At 36.4% G+C, this 27,891-nt stretch overlaps 1 protein-coding gene across 2 annotated transcripts in view; it reads right to left on the bottom strand.

Annotated features, from left to right (window-relative positions):
* BCKDHB (branched chain keto acid dehydrogenase E1 subunit beta) overlaps nucleotides 1–27,891 on the bottom strand; it is a 265,216-nt gene that overhangs the window by 49,210 nt on the left and 188,115 nt on the right. For both annotated transcript variants that reach the window (XM_061427286.1, XM_061427287.1), the window contains one exon: nucleotides 19,644–19,730. In XM_061427286.1, coding sequence (XP_061283270.1) covers nucleotides 19,644–19,730 — 87 coding nt within the window. The remainder of the gene's footprint in view (nucleotides 1–19,643; nucleotides 19,731–27,891) is intronic.

The following is a 27,891-nucleotide window of genomic DNA, read 5'->3' as shown; positions in this document are numbered from 1 at the left end:
AAGGTGCAACGCAATAAAAGTTGGTCTAAAAAAATCCTTAAGATGAAGTATAGTCTGTATTAACACAAAACATGGGAGAATGTACTTAATGCCATGTACCTTTCATCAGCACTTTATGAACTGAAGGGCATTCAGGAGACGTACTTATGCTATAGCCTTACACCATGATTTCAGTGTCTTTTGGAAGCAGTATTCTCATTTACCTTATTTTAAATACATACTTAAAGTATTTTATTTATTTACTCCTAAATCTCTGTTTTCTGTGAGATCTTGATCTTGCCAACAGAGTTTCTCTCATCAAGGCATTTTTCAAAAACATACACCCCAAAGTCAGTGTGCCATTGAATACATTTTTATAGAATCATTTTGGTTTTTAATAATATGATTCAATGTAATGAAAATAAAGTTTACTGAAATACGAAACATACTGAAACAGTTAGTGGATCTCTCTGGATCCTTAATTTACTGTTAGGGAACAATGAAATTTTTTTCCCTTTGGCAATTGTTTCAAAAAGCCAAACTTGTAAAAAATCAAAAGTTGTTATTGATAGAAAAGGTCATTTATCATTCACTGATTGGTAGATCAGCAAAAAGTTTTTTTAAAAGGCACATATAATTATATTTTCATCTCCATTCTGTACATAAGACAAAAAATTAAACACCTAGTTTGGGGGAATGAGACATGTTTTAAATTATTTTCAATGTATTTGGTACTTGTTGACATCTTCAAGCTATTAAAGATGACAATTTCCAACACAACAAATACCAAGTCATTTAATAATTCCCAGGTAGATTGCCAATAACTAAAAATAAATTACATGTAAAAAAAGGCAGCAGCAGCCATTAGCAAAAATAATGCATCTTAAATTTTTCTTTAACATTATATTTAAAAGAAATAATCACTGAACAATGAAATAGCATTTATGTTCTTGAGTTTCATTATGTTTTTTATCTCTTGGACATTTATGAGATCTAAATTTGATTTGATTTAATTTAATAAGAATCCTTCTTATATAGTTCTAATTCCACTGTCACTAAGAATGTACTTAAGATTTAATTGTAAAATGTAGTACGGGATGTCGTCCCATAAAGTAGCGTAAATAGGTAACGTCTTAGTTTTATATCTTGGCTTGCAAGAAACTAGTTTACTCCTGCTGTCCAAGTTTATCAGTGAATCAATTAAGCAATCAATCCAAGCATCAATTCTTCGGCGCTCAGCCTTCTTCACAGTCCAACTCTCACATCCATACATGACCACAGGAAAAACCATAGCCTTGACTAGACGGATCTTTGTTGGCAAAGTAATGTCTCTGCTTTTCAATATGCTATCTAGGTTGGTCATAACTTTCCTTCCAAGGAGTAAGCGTCTTTTAATTTCATGGCTGCAGTCGCCATCTGCAGTGATTTTGGAGCCCAAAAAACTAAAGTCTGACACTGTTTCCACTGTTTCCCCATCTATTTGCCATGAAGTGATGGGACCAGATGCCATGATCTTCGTTTTCTGAATGTTGAGCTTTAAGCCAACTTTTTCACTCTCCACTTTCACTTTCATCAAGAGGCTTTTGAGTTCCTCTTCTGCCATAAGGGTGGTGTCATCTGCATAAGTTTCTGCCATAAGGGTGGAGTCCTCTGCATATCTGAGGTTATTAATATTTCTCCCAGCAATCTTGATTCCAGCTTGTGCTTCCTCCAGCCCAGCGTTTCTCATGAGGTACTCTGCATATAAGTTAAATAAGCAGGGTGACAATATACAGCCTTGACGTACTCCTTTTCCTATTTGGAACCAGTCTGTTGTTCCATGTCCAGTTCTAACTGTTGCTTCCTGACCTGCATACAAATTTCTCAAGAGGCAGGTCAGGTGGTCTGGTATTCCCATCTCTTTCAGAATTTTCCACAGTTTATTGTGATCCACACATTCAAAGGCTTTGGCATAGTCAATAAAGCAGAAATAGATGTTTTTCTGGAACTCTCTTGCTTTTTCCATGATCCAGTGGATGTTGGCAATTTGATCTCTGGTTCCTCTGCCTTTTCTAAAACCAGCTTGAACATCAGGAAGTTCACAGTTCACGTATTGCTGAAGCTTGGCTTGGAGAATTTTGAGCATTACTTTACTAGCGTGTGAGATGAGTGCAACTGTGCGGTAGTTTGAGCATTCTTTGGTATTGCCTTTCTTCGGGATTGGAATGAAAACTGACCTTTTCCAGTCCTGTGGCCACTGCTGAGTTTTCCAAATTTGCTGGCATATTGAGTGCAGCACTTTCACAGCATCATCTTTCAGGATTTGAAATAGCTCAACTGAAATTCTATCACCTCCACTAGCTTTGTTTGTAGTGATGCTTTCTAAGCATCAGTATGATTACAGGTCATCATTCCCCACACCTGTGACCCTCCAAAACAAAATAAATTTTCACTAACAAAATCTTCACTGATAACAAAGGTCTTTATATTTTATCTATGAAACAGTTATCATTTTTAAAATGCAGAGACAATAGACTGTTGGCTTTACTGTTGTAAGGGAAAGGAGTTTCAACAAACAAACTAGTATCCACCTGATAAGTCCATCTTTCCTTTCCAGTATCTCAAGGGAAGCATCTCTATTTGTGTAACCTGGAATTCTGTCCTCTCAAGAAACACTGTTTTAAGGGTATTTGTCTCTGAGGAAAACAAATTTTTAGCCAGGTAGCAAATGAGCCAAGGCTTCCTTCTAAAAGAACTTTTTCAATAGAAGCAACACAATGATGATGCTAATTATAACTCCATTTTCCATTCTTAGCTAAATGCTGTTTCGGCAATGAACAAGTAATATTTTGTCTCAATTTTGAGTAATAAGGCAAGCAGTAAGAAAACTCATGTTAAATGAACTTTTCAACTACTTAGCAAATTTCTTCAAATGGCATAATCAACATTTCAAAGTGGAATTTTTTTTTTTTTGGAAGAGATTTTTTCTGAAGGAAAAAAATCAGAATCGGGTTTACTCTTTGGAGAAATCATTATAAAATGTTTTATGGGCTCTGCTTGTTTTTGTTCTTCTCTTGATATTTGGAAAAGACTGTCTTTCTTAATTATGTGTCATAATGATCCCCTTCATTTCAACTTTAGCCAATTATCCTCCAACAGTATCATTAAAACTACTGTTAGCTATGCTATCCTTGGAGGAAATTAACAATGTAGGCAGAATTTTCACATATAACACCTTACTCAACGATACCATTTTAAGAAACCATCAGTAAAAAGGTGAAATCAGATATTCTTTGGTGGGAAGCACATACACATTCTTTGTACTGATAGATGATCAAATTTTAAAATGCTCTTCAGATGGTATTAAGTAATTCTATAATCTTTGTAATATCATTTTTGACCAACCATGTGAAAAGAAAATATATGCCTACATCCAACCTCAATCCTTCAACTTCCTCTAGTATTACAGGGCACTTCTGATTCTTGTCTAAAAGGATAGCGCAGAATTACAACTTTGCTGCAGAGATCCATGGGCTTGCTGAGACCAGCATGGAGAATACTGTCAAGAAAAGCAAAGAGAAAGAAAGGGAGGGAGGGAGGCAAGAAGGAAGAAAAGGAGAGAAAGAAGATACTGTAGTTCTCTGAAAGGCTAAGAAGATATCCAGGTAGCATCCAGACCAACAAGCGGCTTCTAGCTTCACCTGTACCTTCCATGACTCAGTGTGAATATGGGTTAATCAATGTACTAGTTTTCTAAAGTACATGGATTTTATTAAAATGAACACTATTTATTAGGTAAATTGATAGCTGCATACATAATAAAACATTCCATCATAATAAAAGACTATTTTTTATCAAGTATAGTACTTCATTATTTTTAAGGGAACAGAATTATGTTTTTGGAACTGCCACAGCAAAGCTGGTTTTAATAAAGTATAGGATGGTGTGATGTTGAAATATTATTCACAAAGTACATTCAACTGGGTCTGCCGTGTACTCTGAGGTAGAAACCTATGCCCAGAAAAATTCATGGTTAAAAAGTGAAAGCATAAATTTATTGTCAGAGTGCAGAGGCTGGAGATTCTTCCATAATGAGCTGCAAAGGTAAGACTAAACTTCAATTTTCTTAACTGTTAATACAAATTGGAATAACCATTGGTACTATTTTTAAAAGGCAAGTAGAATAAAGGAGAAAAATGGTGCTAGAACATTTAAAATTACAAGTCATCTCAGGGAAAACAGATTGTCTGACTGGTCCGGAAAGCATTCAACAGTACAGGCATAGCAAGTATTCCATACTAGCTGCATTCTAAGCTGCATATTAAGAATTAGTCCAGGAAAGAAACACAAAAATGTAGTTATTTTGATGGTGAATTAGTCCTATCAAGAGAAAGGAAATAATCAGAACTTATTTTAAACAATGGCATAACTATAATTGTGGGTTATAAATGTAAATTTTGAAATGTTAGTCATCTCAGTGCACTTCTTAAAATACAAATAATTAGATACTTTTAATGGTATGGACATGAATTATCATTTCACCCAGCCATTTTGCTAAAGACAAATTGATTCATGGTACCACCTGCAATATGAAACTATCTTTAACAGTAAACATCATTATATGATCTTTTCAAGGATTAAAAACAGAAGGTAGTTTTTCTCTTCAAATGGATCAAGAATTAAAAATAAAATCCCTTCTTCGAAGTAATTTTAAAGAATATAATCAAATATTCAACACTTCCCCAATCAAATGTAATTTTTCAGACATTTCTGCAAATTAAAACAACCTCTTGAATGATTTCATTAATATTGATAGATTTTCTTCAAATCAAAACAATTATAAACTACATGATTTCTGTTTATAGCTTTCATTTTCAACTGCTTGTTTTGGCAGTTAAGTGTTGATTGTAACTTGTCTTAATTTTCATAAGTGTTTAGATTCGAATTGAGCAGAAAATTCATTAGCAGTAGTTAATCTCTATTTTCATGTCTATTTTCAACTCAACCGTGTTTTGGCGAGCTGTGAACTCATTCATGGAAAGAGATGACGGGCCTTGTAACAACAAGTAAACTAATTTGAACTATAAATTTAATTATTCAAATTACCAAAATAAAACGAACTTTCAACAGCAGCAACTTTACTGCCCACCAAGAGGCTGACAAAGTAGCTGAGAAATTTAGTTCTATATCCAGAAGGCTGACCAGCCCCTGATGGTGAATACAGTGCAGATAAAACCTGCCTAAAATTTCTCGCCTGACATAAAATGCTTCTCCGTACTTGCCTAGGACATTGTACAAGGTGACCAAGAAGACTGACCACATCATGGATACATGCTCTGTGGCATCTCATTTCCAAAATGTTAAATAACCTTATTGTAGTTTGAAAAATATTAAGACAAGGCCATACTTGATAAAATTATTTTTTAATATGTAAGAAACTATTTGACACCAAATAAGAAAATGAACTATTTTAAATCAGTTGTAATTCTTTTTGATAATACAACCAGATGTTCAAGAATTACTGCTTCTGAAGGCAACTATAACTCTCTAGGTGCTGAAATACAATTTAAAGGTACCAAATCACAGAAATCAGTAACTTTTTTTTTTTTTTTTTTTGAGTATAGCTGAGTAACAGTGTTATGTTAGTTTCAGGTGTACAGTAAAGTGATTCAGTTATACATATACATGTATCTTTTATAAATTATTTTCCCATTTAGGTTATTAGAGTGTGTTGAGCAGAGCGGCTTGTGCTATACCCGTAGGTCCTTACTGGTTATCTATTTTAAGTACAGTAATGTATAAATGTCAATCTCAAAACTAAATTTTAAAAGAAAGTAATGCCTTAGGTTCTGAGAACCTATGTTACTCATTAAATAGTCTGTTCATTCTATGAAGCTTCATTGGTAACTATTTAAAAGTAAGTGTTTCCTTTAGCCTCACTAGACAATTATGAGGAGGAAAAAAAGCACCAGTAGATTATTCAAAAGAAGTTACTCTCTGCCAAAAGGACAGTAAGTAGAAATGTGAAATTCTACAGCTCAGAATATCAGTGTTTATTTCAGAGGTTAACTCAACAAATACAAAGCAATTTTTTTTTTTTTTGGCGGAGGGGCAGGGAGCAGAGGACAACAAATTGGAGTGGTGATATACAAAACAAAAACACTTCAATCTAGCAGGTTTTGTAACTAGGATTTCTATATACAATATAAGGCAGCAAGAATATCATTCTTCAAAGGAACTGTTAACAACAGCGATGCCTGGGGACAAACAATTCATTTAAATTATTTATTGAGCACCTGCTTGGTGTCAGGCAGGGTTCTTAGGTACCAGGCTTACGGGAGCAAACATGAAGCTGCCTTCTTTGGAGGGAAGAAAGACACTAAACAAATCAACAAGACACCTGCACACATTGCTCAGGCTACGAGGACGGGAAGACAGAGCCGTGTGATGGAGGAAGACTCTGGGTTGTGCAGCTCCTGTTGATGCGGCCCCAGGGACTCTCTGAGGAGATGCTATTTCCAAACTGAGGTTCCTGGAGAATCCACATATTCCTTTAAATAATTTCTACCTCGTGATTTAGGACTATATTTTTATAACATAACCTTTTAGTTGAACACATTTATTTCCAAACATTCCAGCAGAATTAATTTTTCCCATCCAACGGGAAGATCTGTTGGTCTTAAGAGGGTTAGACAGGAGTGGTCTGGGACACCACCAAAAGGACACAACAAAATACTAACCAGAGTTTCCAAAGAAAGGGATAAAAATGTGCAGGAAGTTTAGTGTAAATGCACCTTTGAATTCAAAGGGGACTACTTCTGACTGGAAAAATATTAAGGATTGTATGAGAGAAAGTGAGCACTTTATCATTACCCAGAGAGATGGAATGTGGATAATCTTTTTTTCTAACTGGCTTACATTCAAAAAGATTTAAAAAAGACAGATGGCAATCCAACATAAAGCTAATACCAAAGAAAGGAAGAAAAATCAGTAGGGGATCCAATGTTGGTATCATTACATACTATTAATGTTAGTTTTAGTATCATTGACTGTTTAACCTGGGAAAATGAAATAATCTGAATATCCCAATATTATGCTGCTTTCACCTTTATAATGAGAGCAATGAATCAAATATACCATGCATGTGGGAAAAGAACTAACCTGGATAATAACCAAATCTATGTGCTGGGGTTTCACTGGTTTTAAAACTATCCCACATCACAAACTTGAGTTAAGGATTACCACTATGAATGACAAGTCCCAAAATTCAAATGTACATGATGAAGAAACCACACCAATGTGAAATACGAAATTTAAAAAATCAACTCTATGAGCAAGCTCTGGGAGTTGGTGATGGACAGGGAAGCCTGGCATGCTGCAGTCCATGGGGTCACAAAGAGTCAGACATGACTGAGCCAAACTGAACTGATGAGCAAAATGAGCGTTCTTATTTAAAACAATTTAGGAAGAATTAAAAGACTTACCATGTCTTGTGAGAGAGATATCTAATTATAAGAAAGCTCTTAATTATCAATACTATAAATTATGATATATGTACATAGAAAATAAATTATGAGAAAAAATAATAGAAATTTTTACTTTTATTTTTTTCCTAAGCCCGAAGGCTCAGTGGATAGAGAATTCGCCAGCATTGCAGGAAACATAGGAGATGGGGGTTTGATCCCTGGATCAGGAAGATTCTCTGGAGTAGGAAATGGCAACCCACTCCAGTATTCTTGCCTGGAAAATCCCATGGACAGAGGAGCCTGGCCAACTACAGTCCAAAGGGTTGCAAAAGATTCGGACATGAGTAAGCGACTAAAGATACATACGTGTATATTTTTTTTCTTTTCACTAAATTGGGCAAGTAGAACACCTTGCCTAGTGAGTTTTTCATTATGCTACAATGTTTTCAACTATTCTTTCAATGGTTTTAATAGATCCACAATGTTCGGTATAATTCATTCAACTAGGGCTTCCCTGGTGGCTGAGTGATAAAGAATCCACCTGCCACAGCAGGAGATACAAGTTCGATCCCTGATCTGGGAAGATTCCACGTGCCTCGAGGCAACTAAGCCCGTGAGCCACAGCTACTGAACCTGCGTCCCGGAGCCTGGGAGCCGCAACTACCAAGCGCACGTGCTGCGACTACTGGAGTCAGTGGGCCCTAGGGCCCCGGCGCTGCAACAAGAGAAGCCACTTCAATAAGAAGCCAGCGCACTGCAACTAGAGAGCACCCCTGCTCACTGCAACCAGAGAAAAGACCGCAAGCAATGAAGACCCAGCACAACCAAAATAAACAAATAATTCATTCAACTGTATTCCTGTTGCAATTGATAACTGCTTCCAATATCTTACTAATCAAATGCATGGCACAGAGAAGAACGCCCTTATCCATTTCTGTGTGTAACTCTAAACTGAGGAGCTGTAGAATTCACAAGTCAGAGGGTTGATACACAGTACCAAACCGATTTCCTGGAAAGATGAATCATCACTTTCTACATTCACCCTGCACCATCTCAACAATAAAAATAATTCATGTTTAAGTGCTACCGCTTTTATAGGTAACAAAGAATAGTAATATCCCATTTTGAAATTTGCATTTTTAACCATAATAAGTGGTGTATAATTTCATGTTATAAAAATAATCTGTCTCTGACCTTTAAATACAGGGCTATTAATTTCCTTATGGATATGTAAGAATGTTTATCAAAGTACACATATTTATCTTTTGCCATATGTTCCAACACTTCTTCAGATGTCATTCTCCTTTTAACTGTGCTTGCTTTTGTTACACAAATATTTGTCACTTTATGCAAATACTTTAATCTGTGATAATATAATTGACCTTATCGTGTTTTAATTTTTTGCTCAAAAAATTTCTTGCCCATATCAATCAGTTATTTTCTACATTTTTCCCTTAAATTCTGTAGTTTGATGTCCTTTTCTTTTTCTTTTCCACTCTATTTATTTAATTAATTGTTATTGGAGTTGCTACACTATGTTAGTTTCTGCTGTACAGCAAAGTGAACCAACTGCATGTATACATATATCCCCTTATTTTGGATTTCCTTCCCATTTAGTATAGCTCCCACAGAGTAGAGTCCCCTGTGATATACAGTAGATTCTCCTTAGTTATCTATTTTATACACAGTAACAACAGCAGCCAAAGATGGAGAAGCTCTATACAGTCAGCAAAAACAAGACTGGGAGCTTACTGTGGCTCACATCATGAACTCCTTATTGCAAAATTCAGACTTAAATTGAAGAAAGTGGGGAAAACCACTAGACCATTCAGGTATGACCTGAATCAAATCTCTTATGATTTTATAGTGGAAGTGAGAAATAGATTTAAGGGACTAGATCTGATAGACAGAGTGCCTGATGAACTATGGACGGAGGTTCGTGACATCGTACAGGAGATAGGGATCAAGACCATCCCCATGGAAAAGAAATGCAAAAAAGCAAAATGGCTGTCTGAGAAGGCCTTACAAATAGCTGTGAAAAGAAGAGAAGCAAAAAGCAAAGAGAAAAGGAAAGATATAAGCATCTGAATGAAGTTCCAAAGAATAGCAAGGAGAGATAAGAAAGCCTTCCTCAGCGATCAATGCAAAGACATTGAGAAAAACAACAGAATGGGAAAGACTAGAGATCTCTGCAAGAAAATCAGAGATACCCAGGGAACATTTCATGCAAAGATGGGCTTGATAAAGGACAGAAATGGTATGGACCTAACAGAAGCAGAAGATATTAAGAAGAGGTGGCAAGAATACACAGAAGTACTGTACAAAAAACAAAGCTTCACGACCAAGATAATCACGATGGTGTGATCACTGACCTAGAGCCAGACATCCTGGAATGTGAAGACAAGTGGGCCTTAGAAAGCATCACTATGAAGCTTTGGAGGTGATGGAATTCCAGTTGAGCTATTTCAAATCCTGAAAGATGATGCTGTGAAAGTGCTGCACTCAATATGCCAGCTAATTTGGAAAACTCAGCAGTGGCCACAGGACTGAAAAAGGTCAGTTTTCACTCCAATCCCAAAGAAAGGCAATGCCAAAGAATGCTCAAACTACCACACAATTGCACTCATCTCACATGATAGTAAAGTAATGCTCAAAATTCTCCAAGCCAGGCTTCAGCAGTACATGAACCATGAACTTCCAGATGTTCAAGCTGGTTTTTAGAAAAGGCAGAGGAACCAGAGATCAAATTGCCAACATTGGTTGGATGATCAAAAAAGCAAGAGAGTTCCAGAAAAACATCTATTTCTGCTTTATTGACTATGCCAAAGCCTTTGAGTGTGTGGATCACAATAAACTGTGGAAAATTCTGAAAGAGAGGGAATACCAGACCATCTGACCTGCCTCTTGAGAAACCTATACGCAGGTCAGGAAGCAAAAGTTAGAACTGGACATGGAACAACAGACTGGTTCCAAATAGGAAAAGGAGTATGTCAAGGCTGTATATCGTCACCCTGCTTATTTAACTTATATGCAGACAACATCATGAAAAACGCTGGGCTGGAGGAAGCACAAGCTGGAATCAAGATTGCCGGGAGAAATATTAATAACCTCAGATATGCAGAGGACACCACCCTTATGGCAGAAAGTGAAGAGGAATGAAAAAGCCTCTTGTTGAAAGTGAAAGAGGAGAGTGAAAAAGTTGGCTTAAAGCTCAACATTCAGAAAACGAAGATCATGGCATCTGGTCCCATCACTTCATGGCAAATAGATGGGGAAACAGTGGAAACAGTGTCAGACTTTAGTTTTTTGGGCTCCAAAATCACTGCAGATGGCGACTGCAGCCATGAAATTAAAAGACGCTTACTCCTTGGAAGGAAAGTTATGACCAACCTAGATAGTATATTGAAAAGCAGTGATATTACTTTGCCAACAAAGGTCCATCTAGTCAAGGCTATGGTTTTTCCAGTGGTCATGTATGGATGTGAGAGTTGGACTGTGAAGAAAGCTGAGTGCCGAAGAATTGATGCTTTTGAACTGTGGTGTTGGAGAAAACTCTTAGAGTCCTTTGGACTGCAAGGAGATCCAACCAGTCCTTTCTAAAGGAGATCAGTTCTGGGTGTTCATTGGAAGGACTGATGCTAAAGCTGAAACTCCAATACTTTGGCCACCTCGTGCAAAGAGTTCTCATTGGAAAAGACTCTGATGCTGGGAGGGATTGGGGGCAGGAGGAGAAGGGGACAACAGAGGATGAGATGGCTGGATGGCATCACCAACTTGATGGACATGAGTTTAAGTGAACTCCGGGAGTTGGTGATGGACAGGGAGGCCTGGCGTGCTGTGATTCATGGGGTCGCAAAGAGTCGGACACGACTGAGCAACTGTACTGAACTGAACAATAGCATATACATGTCAATCCCAATCTCCCAATTCATCTTACTATCCCTACCTGGTGTCCATACGTTTGTTCTCTATGTCTGTGTCTCTATTCTGTTTTGCAAATAAGATCATCTACACCATAGCAACCTCCTTCAGTATTCTTGCCTGGAGAACAATGGACAGAGGAGCCTGTGGACTACAGCCCATACTGTCACAAAGAGTAAGACATGACTGAAACAACTTAGCACACATACCATTCTCCTAGATTCCACATATATGCATTAATACAGGACATTTGTTTGATCCATTTATAGTTTATCAGGGGAATAGAAAACAAAGGGCAGGTTTGAGAGATTGAAAACCCGATTGCTAGCTGGATGGAGGTGGAGGGAGAGGATGTGGATGGGGAGAAGGGAGGTTAAGGAGAACACCAAGAAAGGATTAGAATTGACAAAATGGCATCCCATGCTCAGCAAATAACATTGCGAGACTGAGCCCATTTCTAACAACTTTATTCCTCCTCTTTCACTATAAGTCATCTTTCTTGAAATAGTTGTCTCTATTTAATTTTCACCATTTAATCACCAGACCAAATACAATGGGAACTACATGTGCTTTTTTCAAAGTCACCAGTGTCTTCTGGTTGCCATACTCAAGGTACGACCATCGGTCTAGCTGACAAACTGGGAAGCAGTTAATATTGTTGGCCACATGTTCCATGATAAAAGTCTCCCTACTGGTCTTCTGCAGTGGCTCGCTCCCCTTCCCTTCCTTCTCTCTAGCCACTCCATCTTACCCTCCTCTACAGCTCTCGCTCCCTGCTCAGAAATGTTGGCAAGGACTGCTTCAGTAACTCCCCTTCTTAAGACTGTCCTTTTCCTGTGTGATCATACCATATCTATACGACCTCAGGCATTAACATAAGAAGATGGTTACTTAGTCCTATCCTATATGTTAGAATCTCTTTGGAGCTTCCAAGACCCAAAGCATACAAGTCTAAAATGAATTCATCATCTTCCACAGGTGATAGATATGCTTAAATCTCTTTTCCAGTGATATTCCCTGACTCAGTAAAAGGGCACCTCCATTCAAAATTTGCCCAAACTAGAAATCAAGCTAAGCCTTCCCTGCCCAACTCCTCCTTAATCAGTCAGCAAGACTTTCTTTCATACTCTCCTCCTCTCTCTAAAATTCACCTTTCTCTCCAGCCTCACTTCTGTGTCCTTGGTTTAGAAGACCCTTAAATCTCTCATCTAAATTACCCAAATAGGTTCCTAATCAATCTCTGTGACTTCTCGTCTCACCCCTCCCAATCCATCCTCAACATAAAATGCCAGAGGTTTTTCTAAATTGTAAATCTATCTGTGTTAACCTCCCGCTTAAAATCCTTCAGTTACACCGCTTTGCCTTAACCAATGATAATTGTGACCATTGTTCTTTGAATTTGTATAACTTCCTTTTTGCCAGCAAGTTTATAAGGTGTATTTTACATACATATATTGATATATTTAAACTGGGAATTTGTATCTATGTGGCTGGTTCTACTCTGTCATGTCTATTTCCTCTACACAAAAACAAGCTGCTTAGTATTACATGTAAGATTCTCCCACTTACCTATTGATCCTTACCTCATGCTACAAACATCACATACTACATTTCAGTCAAGTCAAAACCATTTTAAACTCTAGAATATCAAATATTTTTCCTGCCTCCTTATTTATATTGTTCCTTCTGCCTGAATCCTCACCCATGTTCACTTCTCCAAGTTAACTTAGCCATCACATACAAATTGGGTGATCAAGTATTTTATAATCCCTGCATAGTCTTCTGAATATTTCTCTATCCTAATAAGTACCACAGTATAATTATCTGTTTAGTGTCTATTTCTTCAGCTGAATGTTAAGTGTCTACAAAATAAGGACTCTATTTCTTGAATGAAAGGTCCAAATTAAGGATATGCTCAGAAGATTCAGTAAAGGCTGGTTGCAAAAATTATCATTCAGGAAATGTCTAGCAGGCCACTGTGATTGAAATAGGAGGGAGGGGGATAGGGTACAACCTTTAAAATAATAATATAGCTATAGGATATGACAAAGACCTAGCTGGTTAGAATCAACTAGGTTCAAGATGGTGGAAGATTCGACTTCTAGTAAACCTTGAGCCTCAGTGTATGCTCATTGTAATACAATTGCATAAGCTAAGTGACATACTCACCCAGCACCATGCCAATTCTGAGACGAACCATAGAAGGCCAAAAATTGGGCAGTGGCCCAATTCCTGGAAATCCCCACCCTTATCCCCAAAATAATTGGAATAATCCTCCCACTCATTAGCCTATGAAATTACCCAGCCTATAAAAACTAACCCCACCATATTTCAGGCTCTCTGTCCTGAGAAGGCCCACATTCTTCCTGTGGGGTGTGTTTCTCCCAAGGTGTTTCACCTTCTAGATGGCCCACATTCTGTTCTCTCTAAATAAATCCACTTCTTACCTAGGACTTTGTCTCTCACTAAATTCTTTCTGTGATGAGACACGACGAACGAACTTCAAATTCACCAGCAACATGATCCCTGTGGTACCAGAATCATAAAAGAATGTGAGAAATAACACTGCAAACGTTGGTTGGGGCAGATAAGGATCGTGACCTAAAGATCTATTCCTACAGCCAGCGAACTTCTACTGGAGGTTTTCAAACAGATGAGGGACAACCTTTGATGTGTGTGTTGAGAAAATAATGCATAGTAAAGTGATACAATGTGAGAAGCTTAGGGACAGTGATAAGAAGACAATTTAATAGGCCCAGAAAGAGTTGAAAGAAACAGAATTCATTTTGAGATGAGCTGATTTCCAGAAACTGGCAGATATCCATATGCTGATGTCTACCTTTTCTCCTTGTCTCATGTTAAAAATCTTTCCACATAAACCATTTTATCATAAAAATTTCTTATCCTTACCAAAATCAGCATGAAGTTGGAATTTTCAGTCTAAGGCCCCACAGGCAGAGTCAATCATGAAGGTTTCAGATTTGAAGGTTTTAAGACTAGCCTCGCAAATGGTTGAGATCGCCCGGGGAAGAATGGGGAGAGGAGAAAGAGGGCTGATGGGAGCAGCTTGGCCACGTGTGCACAAGGAGCAAAGGCAAAAGAGACACCGGAGGAGACAAGGAGTGGGCAGAGCAAGGGGGAAGACCAACAGAGCAAAACACGCGCTTAACCTCTAATGGTGATACAGCAGCTCCACCCATAATACATCCCCAGAAAGGCTGTCTTTGGTTTATATTTATGACCACAGAAGCTGTTTACTGAACATTCAACAGGCTTCAGGGCAAAGTTCCATTTTAAGAAGGTCATTGCATATCTGACTACTCTATTCTGATGCTTTGGCTCCATCTAGATAGACATTAGGACATAAGTACACTTTTCCTGATTGCTATTTTTGTTGTTGGCAAATGCTTCGTATCACTCATAGAAAAAGGAGAGTAATAAGATTATGAAAGTGTAGTTAACTGTTCATCCGATTACTGCCTTGACAGTTTTCTCTGATGACTCTTTATCAACACAGTAATTTTATTTCAACATATTTTTCACAATGATAAAAAAAACTCAAGACCACTTAGGATGTTTTCCCTCTTCTTCAGATTGATGTTTTTAAACCAGAGGGTTGGTAAATTTGGTGGTAATAATAAGTTTATAAGAAAAAAATATCCTTCTGCATAATCCTTTCTAACATGAAACAGTGAGAAAGACAAAATTCTTTACTTGAAAATTATGAAAGCTTCCTTTTACATGGACTAATATAAACCCTATAAAAGCCCTCTCAAACATTTATAATATGATTATCTTAAAAATATATGTCTGTAATGCACAATTTCTGGGTTCTCATCCTAGAAATAGAGACTGTACAGAAAGGATGGAACAATGGTATGGAAATTCACCATCCTCTCCAATTGGACTCTTTACTGCAGACTTATTGCTTCCATGTGTTAAAAAAAAAAAAAATTCAAATCTTTAAGCAGCCCCAATCCCTAAAATTTTTGGCACTCTTATTAAGCACTAAATCCAGAGATGAAAAAAAAAAAATTGTATTATTATCTCAAGCTTATCTGAGTCAAGATTTAGTTGATCATTATGGGAATGTATTAGAAATTAATAATAAAGTTGGTTTCTACAAGGCTTAAAGAAAGTATACTATTTAAAACTATTAAAATACCAGAAACTATTTAGTCTTAATATTGATAAATAGTGCCTATTCTGAATACTGTATTCTAGGATATATGATACATATAAATTGGGGGAAATATATTTTTCTACACAGTAAAAAAAATTTTTTAAGCTGTGATTACATAAAGCTGAGGAATACAAACATCACATCAAATTAAATCATAATTTTCCAAAACAACACAATCTTCACTCAAACTCCACAATGAGGTCAATGAATTAGCTAACCTCTGTTGTCTCTGCACTTTTCCACAAATCTGGGTACAGAATGGAATGTGTAACTCCCTAAAAGAAGCTCTCCTCCAAGTTTCGGTATGTGTCAAAGGAAAGAAAGGGAAAGTTCCCTCACCCCAAAGTGAGAACAGATGGGAATATAAAGTTAGATGGGAAGAGACAGTGAAGCCTTGGATGACCGACCCAGAAATCGTCCCCTGAGGGAGCCAGATACACCAGACCTCACTCAGCTTGTTCTGCCCTTCGGTTAACTTCCAAATTAATCCAGTAGGAATGCAAAGGAGTGCTCAGCTTTGATGGATTGGTTTTTATTTTTCTAAGCATTTACATAAATTTTATGAAGAAACTACTGAGAGATATGTTTCAAATGTTAGGTTTAATTAATACAAAGTAGTCTCCTAAACACTTTTGTGACTTTAACATTACTCCCAACCAAGACTGGTAACAATGAATATTTATTGAAATAATAAAATAAATGGCTTTAGGAAAAAGACGCACCGGGCATGAGAAAATTTGTGTACACTGAACTCCTTGTACGATAGAAGAACCATCTGCTATAAATTGAAAAGTTACATAAATAAAATATGGACATATTTTATGTTCATTCTTTTCATATTTTATCTAGCTAAAAATCATCAGTAGGAAAGCCAGCAATACTTCCCATACTTGCAAAAAACTTCCTTTACTTGACATTCAATATTATACAACATGATATAATTTTTCCATCAAAAAATATCAATTATAAACTTAAAGAAATATTGTCTAAAATGCTGTATTCTCTTGAAGATTTTTAACTTTTAATATGGGAAATAATTTAAAATTTGAAGAAAATAGAAAATGGTGCTCTCAGTTTTGAATTTAAAACAATAGTTCTGTTGTTAATAATCGTTCTCCCAAAATATATTTTTAAGAGCAATTTCGTAAGATTAAGCATGAGCTCTTAAAGAACTACCAAATTTCTTCCGCAAAACGATGCTTAGGGAGTACATTTTGTTTGTGTTTGTTCACTTTCACATAAAATTTAAATTTGTTGATACAACAAGAATAACTCAGCATTTTAATCCTTAGTGCTCACGTGTACAGATCACTCTCATCCCTAATTTCAAACTTCTTTTCTAGGACAACAATGAAAAGTTCTCTATGCACCTTTTCCCTGTGTCCCAAAAATTGCTTTCAAAATCTTAACCCTGCTTTATCTTTTTTAACCTTACAAAGTATACACAACAAAAAGAAATAGAGAAGCATGAACTGTTCCAAGTGGTGAAAGCCGCTGCACCTCACACTTAAGTGATTTCAGTTTAAACAAACCCAGGCACTGGGTAATTTGATACAGGCTTAACTTACAATAGGGAATGTGACCGATCTTCCGTGAAGAAGATGCTCAATACGATATGCTGCATTTATTTGAATATGTGCATGAAACAATTACTGAAAAGTAGATTATATTATTCAGATTACTCTACATTTTATGCAGACATTACTACCAAATTTTTTTTAAACCCTCTCAAAGTGTTTAGCATTTCTTTTCTTTCTAGTCAACACACAAAAGCCACAACAGGCAGACTATTCCAAGATACTATGCTCATTATATTTTGCTAAAATTCACTTTCTATCCTTTCCATTTGTACAAGTAATATCTGAATTTGGCAAAAACAACTGTGAACATTTTCTAAATCTTTTTCGTATTAATAAATCCCAATTTTAATTCCCCAAAACATCAAACGAAGATCCCTCTACAGATTTTTACATTGTTGCCTTAAATCATTTTGTGATTTGTTGGTGGAAAAGTTCTCACATGCAAACAGAGAACATTTTATAATGAATCCAGAACTTCTACCTTCCTCCTGTGGGTGGGGGGTACTCTGAATAAAGAATGTGCACTCAACATTTACTCAAGACTCCCATCCTAGACCCAAATCTTCCACTTAATTCTAACATTGGTTCAATCACGAGCGCTATGAATGACAAACACTCATCTGTTAAAGGAACACAGTTGGTTTGGCTTCAAAATTTCTCAGACCTCAGACACTCAGGATCAGTGGGCATTTTGGGAGTCTGAGTATTACAAGGTATGATCTTTGTTTTGGTGTTTTCATATTATGCTAAAAAATATGACCATATTCTGGATCATCTCTGTCACAAACTTGATCACTGATTATTATCATATAACTTCAGGATCTGATTTTGATACAGTGTTTATGACCTTGGTGTTAACTTTTTACACTGACTGTATTTAGCTCATAATATGATACTCCTCAAACTAGAATTCACTGGTTTACTCTTGGAGCCCGAGAGACAATTTTCCTTCAACACAAGTCCACATATTTTTCAAGACCAGTAGACACTAGGCAAGACAATCTTTCTAATTCTTTTCCACACTGAAACATATGTTACAATCTATTTCAGCTTCTAACAATTAATGGAATTCAAATTTTAAAAGCATACTTAAATCAGATTTTAGTTATAATTTCTAAATTCTACGTTCTACTTATTTTCCTTCTACCTTTAAATGGTAGTGAAATTTTTGAGATGGTATTCAGTGGGCAAAATGAAACAAGGCTGTCAAACAGAGGTTCCATTAGCAACAGCCAGTTCCTCTCATTCAAATGGGTTTAGTGGACCACATATTAAGCAGGAATCAGAAAATCCTAGTTTCTTTTTCCAGTTTGCCTTTGACTTGAAATGGAATCTTGGTGTTAGTGATTCATTCTTGCAAGCCCCATTTTTTTTTCTTTCCAAAGATAGTACATTATATTACTCATGAATAAAATTCACAGTAAATACCAGGTATTCGTATTACATAATGATAAGCAATATGCTTCAAATTGTAGTCTCTATAATAAAGAAAACAAATCTACAAAACTCAAATATTTTCTTAATTTTGTTAATGATAATATATACAATATGTAAAAATAACAGCATAATTTTTATTATAATTATGAATTCTTTTTATCCAGTTTTAATGCTTAAATTTTATCTAATTTTAAAATATTTATAACATTGTCAATTCATACTTAGATATTTTATTAGTAGAAATGATCAAGGTTCATATCTCATAATTTCATATCAAGGTTTTAAAACTTACACTCTTAAAGGAATTTTCAATGTATATGTATCTCAACAATAGAATCATCTTACCACCAGTAAAGTAAAATGTTTGCCAGCTACAAAGATACTCTAAATTTAAAATTCATGCAAACTTCCACTTAAAATATAGTTATTTAATTTTTTATTTTAAAAAATTGTAAAAGATGAAATGTTTAAATAATCTTATTCAAATCTAAATATAAATGTGATGAAAGTTTCAAGTAAAAATCCTCTAAAGAGGTCTGTAGAATTTTTTCCTGATAATCAGCATCTTAACTGAATACTTTTTAAAAAGAGGCTTTTAAACCATTTCATAAGTGTTCAATAGCATAATGTAATTCAGTTAATCAAATTAATAAATTAATCATTGACTGTAAAATTATTTACTGAATTTAAATTACTGACTTTTGACAGATTCATTTTTTTTTGTAAGGTAATTAAAATCAGTCTTATAAACTATTTCCTGATAAGCTTTATCATGAAAAGTTCTATCAAAACAGAAACATCACATTCAAATTTAAGAGTTTGCTTTTCCGGTTATCCTAGCAAACATAACCCACATGAGTTTCTTAAGATTATTTCAAATTTCCCTCTTCCTATTAAGGAATTTTTCAGCTTTTAAGATTTCTTTTTAAGAAGATGTAATCAGACCATTATCTGAAGGACAGTGAACTGGAGTCAAACGCAAAAATGTACATTTCTAAACAGTGCATACTTTTACATATTGTGATAAGTAATTTTGTTCTTGGAATAGACATATGCAATTGCACAAATGCTTACATCAGTGCCAAAAAGTTACTCTACCTGAACCGTTGAGCTGATCTCAGAGGCAAAGCCGCCCGTCAAAGGAGCCTCATGACTTACTAGCAGTCGCCCTGTTTTGATCACAGACTGAAAGAGAAAAGGGAGTCTGAGACTGAAGAGAACACATATTTCAAGTATACAATGGTAGTTTTAAGTAATAAAAATAAATTATTTATATCCCATAAACAATTTAAAATTAGCATTTCAATTTTATGCCAAATAAGCTGTAACTCCCTTTCAACCAGACAGTTTGATTTTTGCACTGCTAAAAAAGTTTTCAGTAGTTTAAAATCCTATGGTAAAAGAAAAATGAGATTTGTAATTCTATGTATGTCATTAAAAATGTACTTTTGTGCTATAAATGGAATTATTGTATTTCACATTTTCCTGAGTATCATTTCTTTTCGTCATGTGACTTTAAGAATGAAAGTGTCTTTTTGTCCATTTGGGAATATATGTGCACATATATAAGTAGTCTTAGGACATTTTTGTGTGGGTGCTGAGAAGGAAAACATAAAAATAGCATGTAAAAACTGTAACAAAGGAAAAGCTCAAGCCACTAGACATTAAAGAAAACCAAGCAAGCAGAAATCACCAGGAAAGTAAAAGGCAATTACAACTCTCTTCATTCAAGTGCACTGAAATTTGGTTAACGACCACAAGTCCATTTTAAAGTAGAAAATGTCACAGACAATAAGGACATATTCTCAACACCGGCTCGGTGTGGTTTCTCCCACTGTGCATGGCATACTCTGTACAATAATAAATCAAAAAGTAGAGCTATGATATCAGAGCAGGATGCTAGGGTGGCGGAAGGTTAAAAAATACTAAAATCAACAGCAAGTTACTGCTTAAAATACATTACACAATTACCATATTACAAACGAGAAGTTGTAATTTCTCCTCTACATTTCCAATCAGTTGATATCACCTTCTTTAAATTCTACATTACTATTTTAGGAACATGAAATAAAAATCTTCCAAACAAAAAAGCTTACAGGCAGAGGTCATTTGAGTGCCCTTCACTTTACTGCGCTTTGCACATAATTGCAGTTTTTACAAACTGAAGTTGACATTGTCAGATGATGGTTAGCATTATTTTTTTAGCAATATTTTTTTAATTAAGATAACATACATTTTTTAGACATAATGCTATTATACACTTTATAGACCACAGTGTAGTGTAAGCATAATTTTTATATGCATTAGGAAGCCAAAACATTCATGTCACTCGCTTTATTGCAATATTTGCTTTATTTCGGCTGTCTGGAACCGAATCCTCAATATCTCCAAGGTATGCCTGTGTATAAATTAAAAATATTTCCTTCATTCTAGGCAATTAAAGTTTAGAATTTCAAGAGCATGCAGCAGTTTCAGCCTGCAGATGTAAAACTCCAAGATATGGCCAGTAGCCACGACAAAAATAAGTTACTATATCTACTATGTAAATAGTGACTGAAGAATGTAAAATTTTATGAACACTTTAAAGAACACCATCGCCTACTAATGAAATATTAACCTTGGAACATGTTGGTTTTTGAATTTTATGACTATGATTAATTATGTCAGTGTGAAAGGCACAAATTAAATTTTAAAGCACCTGGTTAGAAATATAAAGCCAAAAATACTCCACAATCAGGAAAAAAATAAATGCATTCTCAAAGCATTTCCTAAAAAGGTCCTGACTTTAAAGATTGCCTATTCCATAAACAGATTTGACAATCAAACCTTTCTTAAAGCTCTGAAACCCAGAACTCTGCCGACATAAGAGCGTCTAAGAATGATACAGTCAAAATCCATCTCAGCTAGACGGTGCAACCTAGCTAGTGGGTAGAAATGAGAAACATCTATAAAAATGCAGTAATTATGTTCAAACCTCATACAACAGAGCTGGTATTTTTTATGTGAACTGAGTCTTATCCAAGATCAAATGACAAACTTGAGGATGGTCTCAAAAGGCTAGTAAGCAGCCAAGGCCAGTGGCTTACCCTTCCTCTAGCCTGCAGAAGGTAGTGGGGACACTAAACACACACACATGTACTCAAGATAGAAGTTTCCAACCTGTGGCATTCGTGCAACATGATGTGTAGGCAGATAAACTCTATCAACAGGAGAAAAGCTAAATAAACCGAGATACATCAATACAGCAGAGTATTATATACTCATGAAAAAGACTGAGGGCATGCAACAGTGCCTGTGATAAGCTAGTTGATAAAATAAGCAAATTGCAGAAGAACATCATCTCATTTTTCTGAAAAACCACCACCTCAATGGTGGGGACACCAGTAAACATAGCCATACACATTGAGCCAACATGTATAAATAGTCTAGAAGAATTTATTCCGAACTATCAAAACTTGTTTATCCTGCAAACTGACAGTGAAGGGATTGTGGGGAAAAAAACTTTTGCTTTTCTTTTTTACTTTCTGTGAAAAGTATATTTATGTTATTGAAAATATTCTCAATAAGTCTAAAATAAATAAAAACAAAAGGAAAGATCTTTCGAATTGATGCTGAAGGTAACAAATACATGCGACGTTACAGTCATAATCTCAAAAAAATAATATTTTTATGTTATCTTAGGAATAGCTTCAGATACAAGCGAACCCCGAGATCCCAAACTCCACCAGCAAGGAGGCACAGTGAAAACACAGGGAGTCAGCCAGCCTTGTGCCAGGCTCTGTATGACTAGTTGAATGTCAAGATCATAACCAGCCCATCTCTTGACCTTCAAGCTGGATCCCAGACAAAATGGGAAATCAACTATTAGCATCAGAGAAGATGAAGTTCTTCAACACCTCTGCAAGTATGTTAGATAAAAATGCAAGTTCTTGAATCAGGAGTTATGCTGACAGTTCTTAAAGTAATTCTAGAAATTTTTAAAACACCAAGATTTAAAGGGTAGACACAAAATGAAACATTAACAATGCTGCGAGTCTATGGAAATTGTCAAAGCACCCAAACCAGTGAGAAAGAGAAGCTACAGCAACAAGAGTCAGAAATAATAATCAAAATCCCTAAACCACTGATTATCACAGGGGTTGCTCTGTGTTAGGCTCTGAGCTTAGTCTTTTAATTTATTTAATTGTGACTGCATCTAAATTTCATTTCTGCTTCTTAAATTCATCTAGTATCTGAAAAGTATTAAAATGTATAAAATAAAATTACATCAAATTCTGAAAAATGCCCAAGTATAGACAAAACATTGATATTTTCAAAAAAATAACATCCATCATAAAAGGCTGAGTCTATAAACAGAATTCCAAGATTTTGTAAGGTCCATAAAGAAGGCTGAGTGCCAAAGAATTGATGCTTTCAAACTGTAGTGCTGGAGAAGACTCTTGAGAGTCGCTTGGACAGCAAGGAGATCAAATCAGTCAATCTTAAAGGAAATCAACTCTGAATATTCATTGGAAGGACTGATGCTGAAGCTGAGGCTCTAATAGTTTGGCCACCTTATGTAAAGAGCCAACTCATTGGAAAAGACCCTGATGCTGAGAAAGATGGAAGGCAAAAGGAGAAGGGGGCAGCAGAGGATGAGATGGTTAGACAACATCACTGACTCAATGGACATGAATTTGAGCAAACTCTGGGAGAGAGAGAAGGACAGAGAAGCTTGGAGTGCTGCAGTCCATGGGGTCACACATGACTTAGTGAATGATCACTGAACAAATATAAATTCAACTTGGTATGTGCTTTTTATCATTCATAATTTTAACTTACTAAAATTTCTGAAGATAGCTTCTTTTCTATTTTAGAAACTATTAACACTGTTAGCATTACAATAATGAGATCACTGCAAATATACAAAGTAGAGTGTTACTCTCTCCATGCTTGGTGATTCAACTAGATATTCTGGTTAAACTACATCGCTCTGTCAACTTTAACAGGCATTTCGTTTTCATACTTTAAGGCACACTGATATCCAACTGCTGGGAAATTTTTCTAGCCAAATTTAGCATTCTGACCTACTTAGATAGTAAAAATATGGTGCTTTCAATGGAGATAGCCATTAACCTTTTAAAAATAAATCACTGTAGATATAAACACTAATAAGGGTTTAATATTCCTTTTCTTTACCAAAAAAAAAAGTGGTATTTCAAGTTTCAAGTTTTCTTCTGAGATAAATGTAAAGCTCCACTCAAAAAAAAAATTTTAAGTTTGTTTTTTTTTTAATTTTATTTTATTTTTAAACTTTACATAATTGTATTAGCTTTGCCAAATATCAAAATGAATCCATCACAGGTAAAAAAATTTAAGTTTTTAAACAACTTTTCAATAGGAATGCTAAACCTATCTCAGCCAGGAAAGATCACGTAAGGCTGGATTTTCCAGTATCTGCTTCTTCAGCTTCTTGCCACTGAGACGTGTTCCAGGATCCTGGCCTCAGCCAGAGGGAGCAGTAATGAGTTAGAGACGCTAATGGCACCAGGAAAGGCTGAGCCAATTCAAGATGAGGACCCCAAAAAACATGTCAGTGTCCCCTAGCAGTCATACTTTAGTCGCTAAGTCGTGTCCGACTCCTGCGACCCTGCCAGGCTCTGCTGTCCATGGGATTCTCCAGCAAGAATGCTGGAGTGGGTTGCCATTCCCTTCTCCATCTCCCCTAACACAAAATGAAAGGGCTTTCCCTGTGAGGGTTGGAGTAATTTGTCAAGAAAACTTAAAAAACAATTCTGAAAGGCAAGGAGTGAAACAACCTATGGCTATCAAGTGTGCCCTGGGCTTCTCTCAGAGATTCTCACTTTCTGTCGTCCCCTCCTCCAAGGAACCAACAAGAGGGGATCTAAGAGGAGCCACCAAAAGCTTAATGCTAAATGCACAAGGACATCGCAGCTCAGACAGCAAAGAATCTGCCTGCAATGTGGGAGACCTGGGTTCGATCCCTGGGTCGCGTAGATCCTCAGGAGAAGGGAATGGCTACTCACCCACTCCAGTATTTTTGCTTGGAATATTCCACGGACAGAGGAGCCTGGCGGGCTACAGTTCATGAGACTGCAAAGAGTCGGACACAACTGAGCAACTAACACACACACAACCAACAGATCACAGCACCCCTGCTCTGAAAGAACCTTCAAGATACCTTGTTTCTAGTTTGTTCCTCACTTTTCCCCATTGTCCATCTTTTGCCCAGACATCACTACTAATGGCCACAATGCGGGATATCTAGCCCAAGGCTTAGACTATGGGAGACACTCCAGCAAAGTCAACTAGCTAAAAATTCATTAAAATAATTAAACTGTAGTAAGCATGTCCTTCTTTTTTTTTTTTTGGTTTTATATTTTTTTTATTTTATTTTATTTTTAAACTTTATAATATTGTATTGGTCCTTCTTTAATGTCTTGAAGCTACTGCTTTCTTAGCAAAATCTACTTTTAAGATAGCACAATGGCATACTTCAGCACATCCCAGAACAGTGTCTATACAAAATAATAGGCTCTAAATTGAGGACATTTTAATGGAGCTTTAACAATAAGATATCTGTAGTAATAGCAGAGTTGAGAAGTTAAACTCCGTTAAAATGATTGCACAGATTTTGGCTTGCCCAAACACGGGACATATGTTTTAGTGAATGCAGCCTTTAAAGATTTTAGCACAATCCAACCAGGAAAACTGTTAAGCTGTCATTCCAGGAGAAAATGATACAGAAAGGCAGACCATTAAGCTTGCATGTGTCTGAAAATGCAACACACATTCAAAAACCAAAAGTGTATTTTTTTTTTTAATCTCTGATTCAAAACCTATAGCAAGATCCTCTTCCTACAAAGTAAATGAACCTGACCTACGCCAAGTTCAGTGGCCTATTCTGATGACTGACAAGATAAAGCAGGGAATATTATACTGGATAGGCAATTTACAGCCCTTTTAACATTTTTTATCTGAATATAAAGATAATGAAAAGCAAAAGAAACCTCAGAGCTGGCCTTTACTAGTTCCTTTTGAAATCAAATCTGCTTATAAATACATATGAGCAGAAGTAAGAGTCAAGTTGCATCTTTGTTTCATTAATCAAGAGCACGTTCATAACAACTATATAATCTAGGAGCATTAAGGACATGATTTTAATTAGCCCCAAATATCACTAAGATAAATTAAAATTTTGAGATGTTTTCTTGTTTAGTAGTCAAGTGCATTTGTTACATTAGCTAAAAAGAAACTTCACAATCAGTCACAGGCTAACAAATGCATTCATATATGCCTAGTAACTACTATTAATCTGCAAGAGTATCACACACAATCAGACCACTGGCTGATATTCCTCTGGAGAAACACCAGTGCTGAAAGAGAAAGAAGAGTCATGAACTCCAGAGAAAGTTCGGAAAACTCCATTTTGGCAAGGCTATTAGTAATGGGGTTAGAAAGAGTTTGGTATCATAGGAAATTGGTGTAAACGGAGAAAAACTAAATCCTTAGAGCTTTCTCACCCATGTGGAAAAAGTAGGTAAGGGAGCAAGCGGGGCATAAAGAGAATTGAATAAAGTCAACAGAAGAATGAGCAAATCACTCTGACAAAGGCATGAAGGGTTTGGGAAAGTGTCAGACACCTTTACTGGTTCACTCTTGCCTAAGTTACTGGCATAATCAAATCTGACAAGCCTAGGAAAAAAACACTTTTGCAAAAATTAAAAGTGGAAGTCTTTCTGAAAGTTATTTCAAAGCATGTCAGACGAACGTGCTGCCGTCACTCGACCTTACCTTCCCAGTTTGTGTCCTCATAGTCCCTCCAGGCTCCAGGCACGTCAGGCTACTCGCTAGTCCATGACTGTGACCCATAATTTCCTACCTCTGAGTTTGTTTCCCAAATTCTGGAGACTAACCATAACCTAACCCTCTTTCCAGCATCATCTCACACAATCCCTCCCTCCCTGATCCCCCCAACTAGCTAGGCTTTTCCTTATTTTAAACCCTATGTTACCCTTTTCCTTTTTTCTGATCATACTATACACATATTATATACTCTTGAGAGTCCCCTGGGCAGCAAGATCAAACCAGTCAATCCTAAAGGAAATCAATCCTGAATATTCATTGGAAGGACTGATGCTGAAGCTCCAATACTTTGGCCACCTGATGCCAAGAGTTGACTCATTGGAAAAGACCCTGATGCTGGGAAAGATTGAGCACACAAGAAGGGAAGGTCAGAGGATGAGATGGTGGGATGGCATCACTGACTCAATGGACAAGAGTTTGAGCAAATTCCAGGAATTGGTGAAGGACAGGGAAGCCTGGAGTGCCGCAGTTCATGGGGTCACAAAGAGTCGGAGACGACTGAGCATGAACAACAACAACACTATTATATACCTCCTAGTAACCATTTCCTAATAGAAGTTAAGGTGGCCAACAAGGCAAGGATATTCTGTGAGTCCGAAAACCAGGGTTCAAGGGCAAGAATCAAGCATAGCCAGGGTTCAAGGGCAAGAATCAGGCACTAGATCAAGGCAGCACTCGCTGCCATACCTCTCTTAGGAGCATCAGCAATTTATCTTGTCCTGAGTCCATCTGTCCCATTACCCAACCACACTCAAAACACAAATTCAAAGATGGGAACTCTTATTTAAACCTGTGTCTACTGCAGAACATAGTACATGACAAAATCTCCATTAAACTGAGCAAACTGTGCTCACTGTATTATTTGGGAACAAATGCATATGTTATTAAAATTAAAAGTTTGAAAAACTGCCTAAACATCTTTTGCTTCTTCATGTGGGGATTTTTTTTTTTTTTATAGAGGAGGTGTGTGTATCTCTATACTGTCTCCGCCAGCAGACTCCAAATCACTCAAGAGCACAAAATTTAGAAAATATCAAGTATTCTGTACCTAATCACAATATCTAATATGCAATTATAAATGTAGATACTCAATAAATGTTCTTAATATTGATTTTTTTAAAGCATTACAGAGATTTAAATGAATCACCAACAAGCTTCCAATTTTCTGTTGTTTGAAACTGTTGCTGCTGCTGCTGCTGCTAAGTCGCTTCAGTCGTGTCCAACTCTGTGCGACCCCATAGACGGCAGCCCACCAGGCTCCCCGTCCCTGGGATGCTCCAGGCAAGAACACTGGAGTGGGTTGCCATTTCCTTTTCCAGAGGGACTAATTATGCTATAAAAGGCATTGAAAGGGAAGTCCTAAAAATTAAGTTCTAATCATCATTCTAATTCTAATTAAGGACTCCCCTGGGCCAGCTCTACCTATTTCTCCTGCTCTGGATTGGTTTTAGGACAACAAGTTAGCAGTACTACATGTATT

This window comes from Bos javanicus, chromosome 9, assembly GCF_032452875.1.
Source record: "Bos javanicus breed banteng chromosome 9, ARS-OSU_banteng_1.0, whole genome shotgun sequence".
Lineage (NCBI taxonomy): Eukaryota > Metazoa > Chordata > Mammalia > Artiodactyla > Bovidae > Bos > Bos javanicus.
The sequence above is the reverse complement of the archived record's forward strand: the minus strand, read 5'-3'. Positions and strand labels throughout refer to the sequence as shown.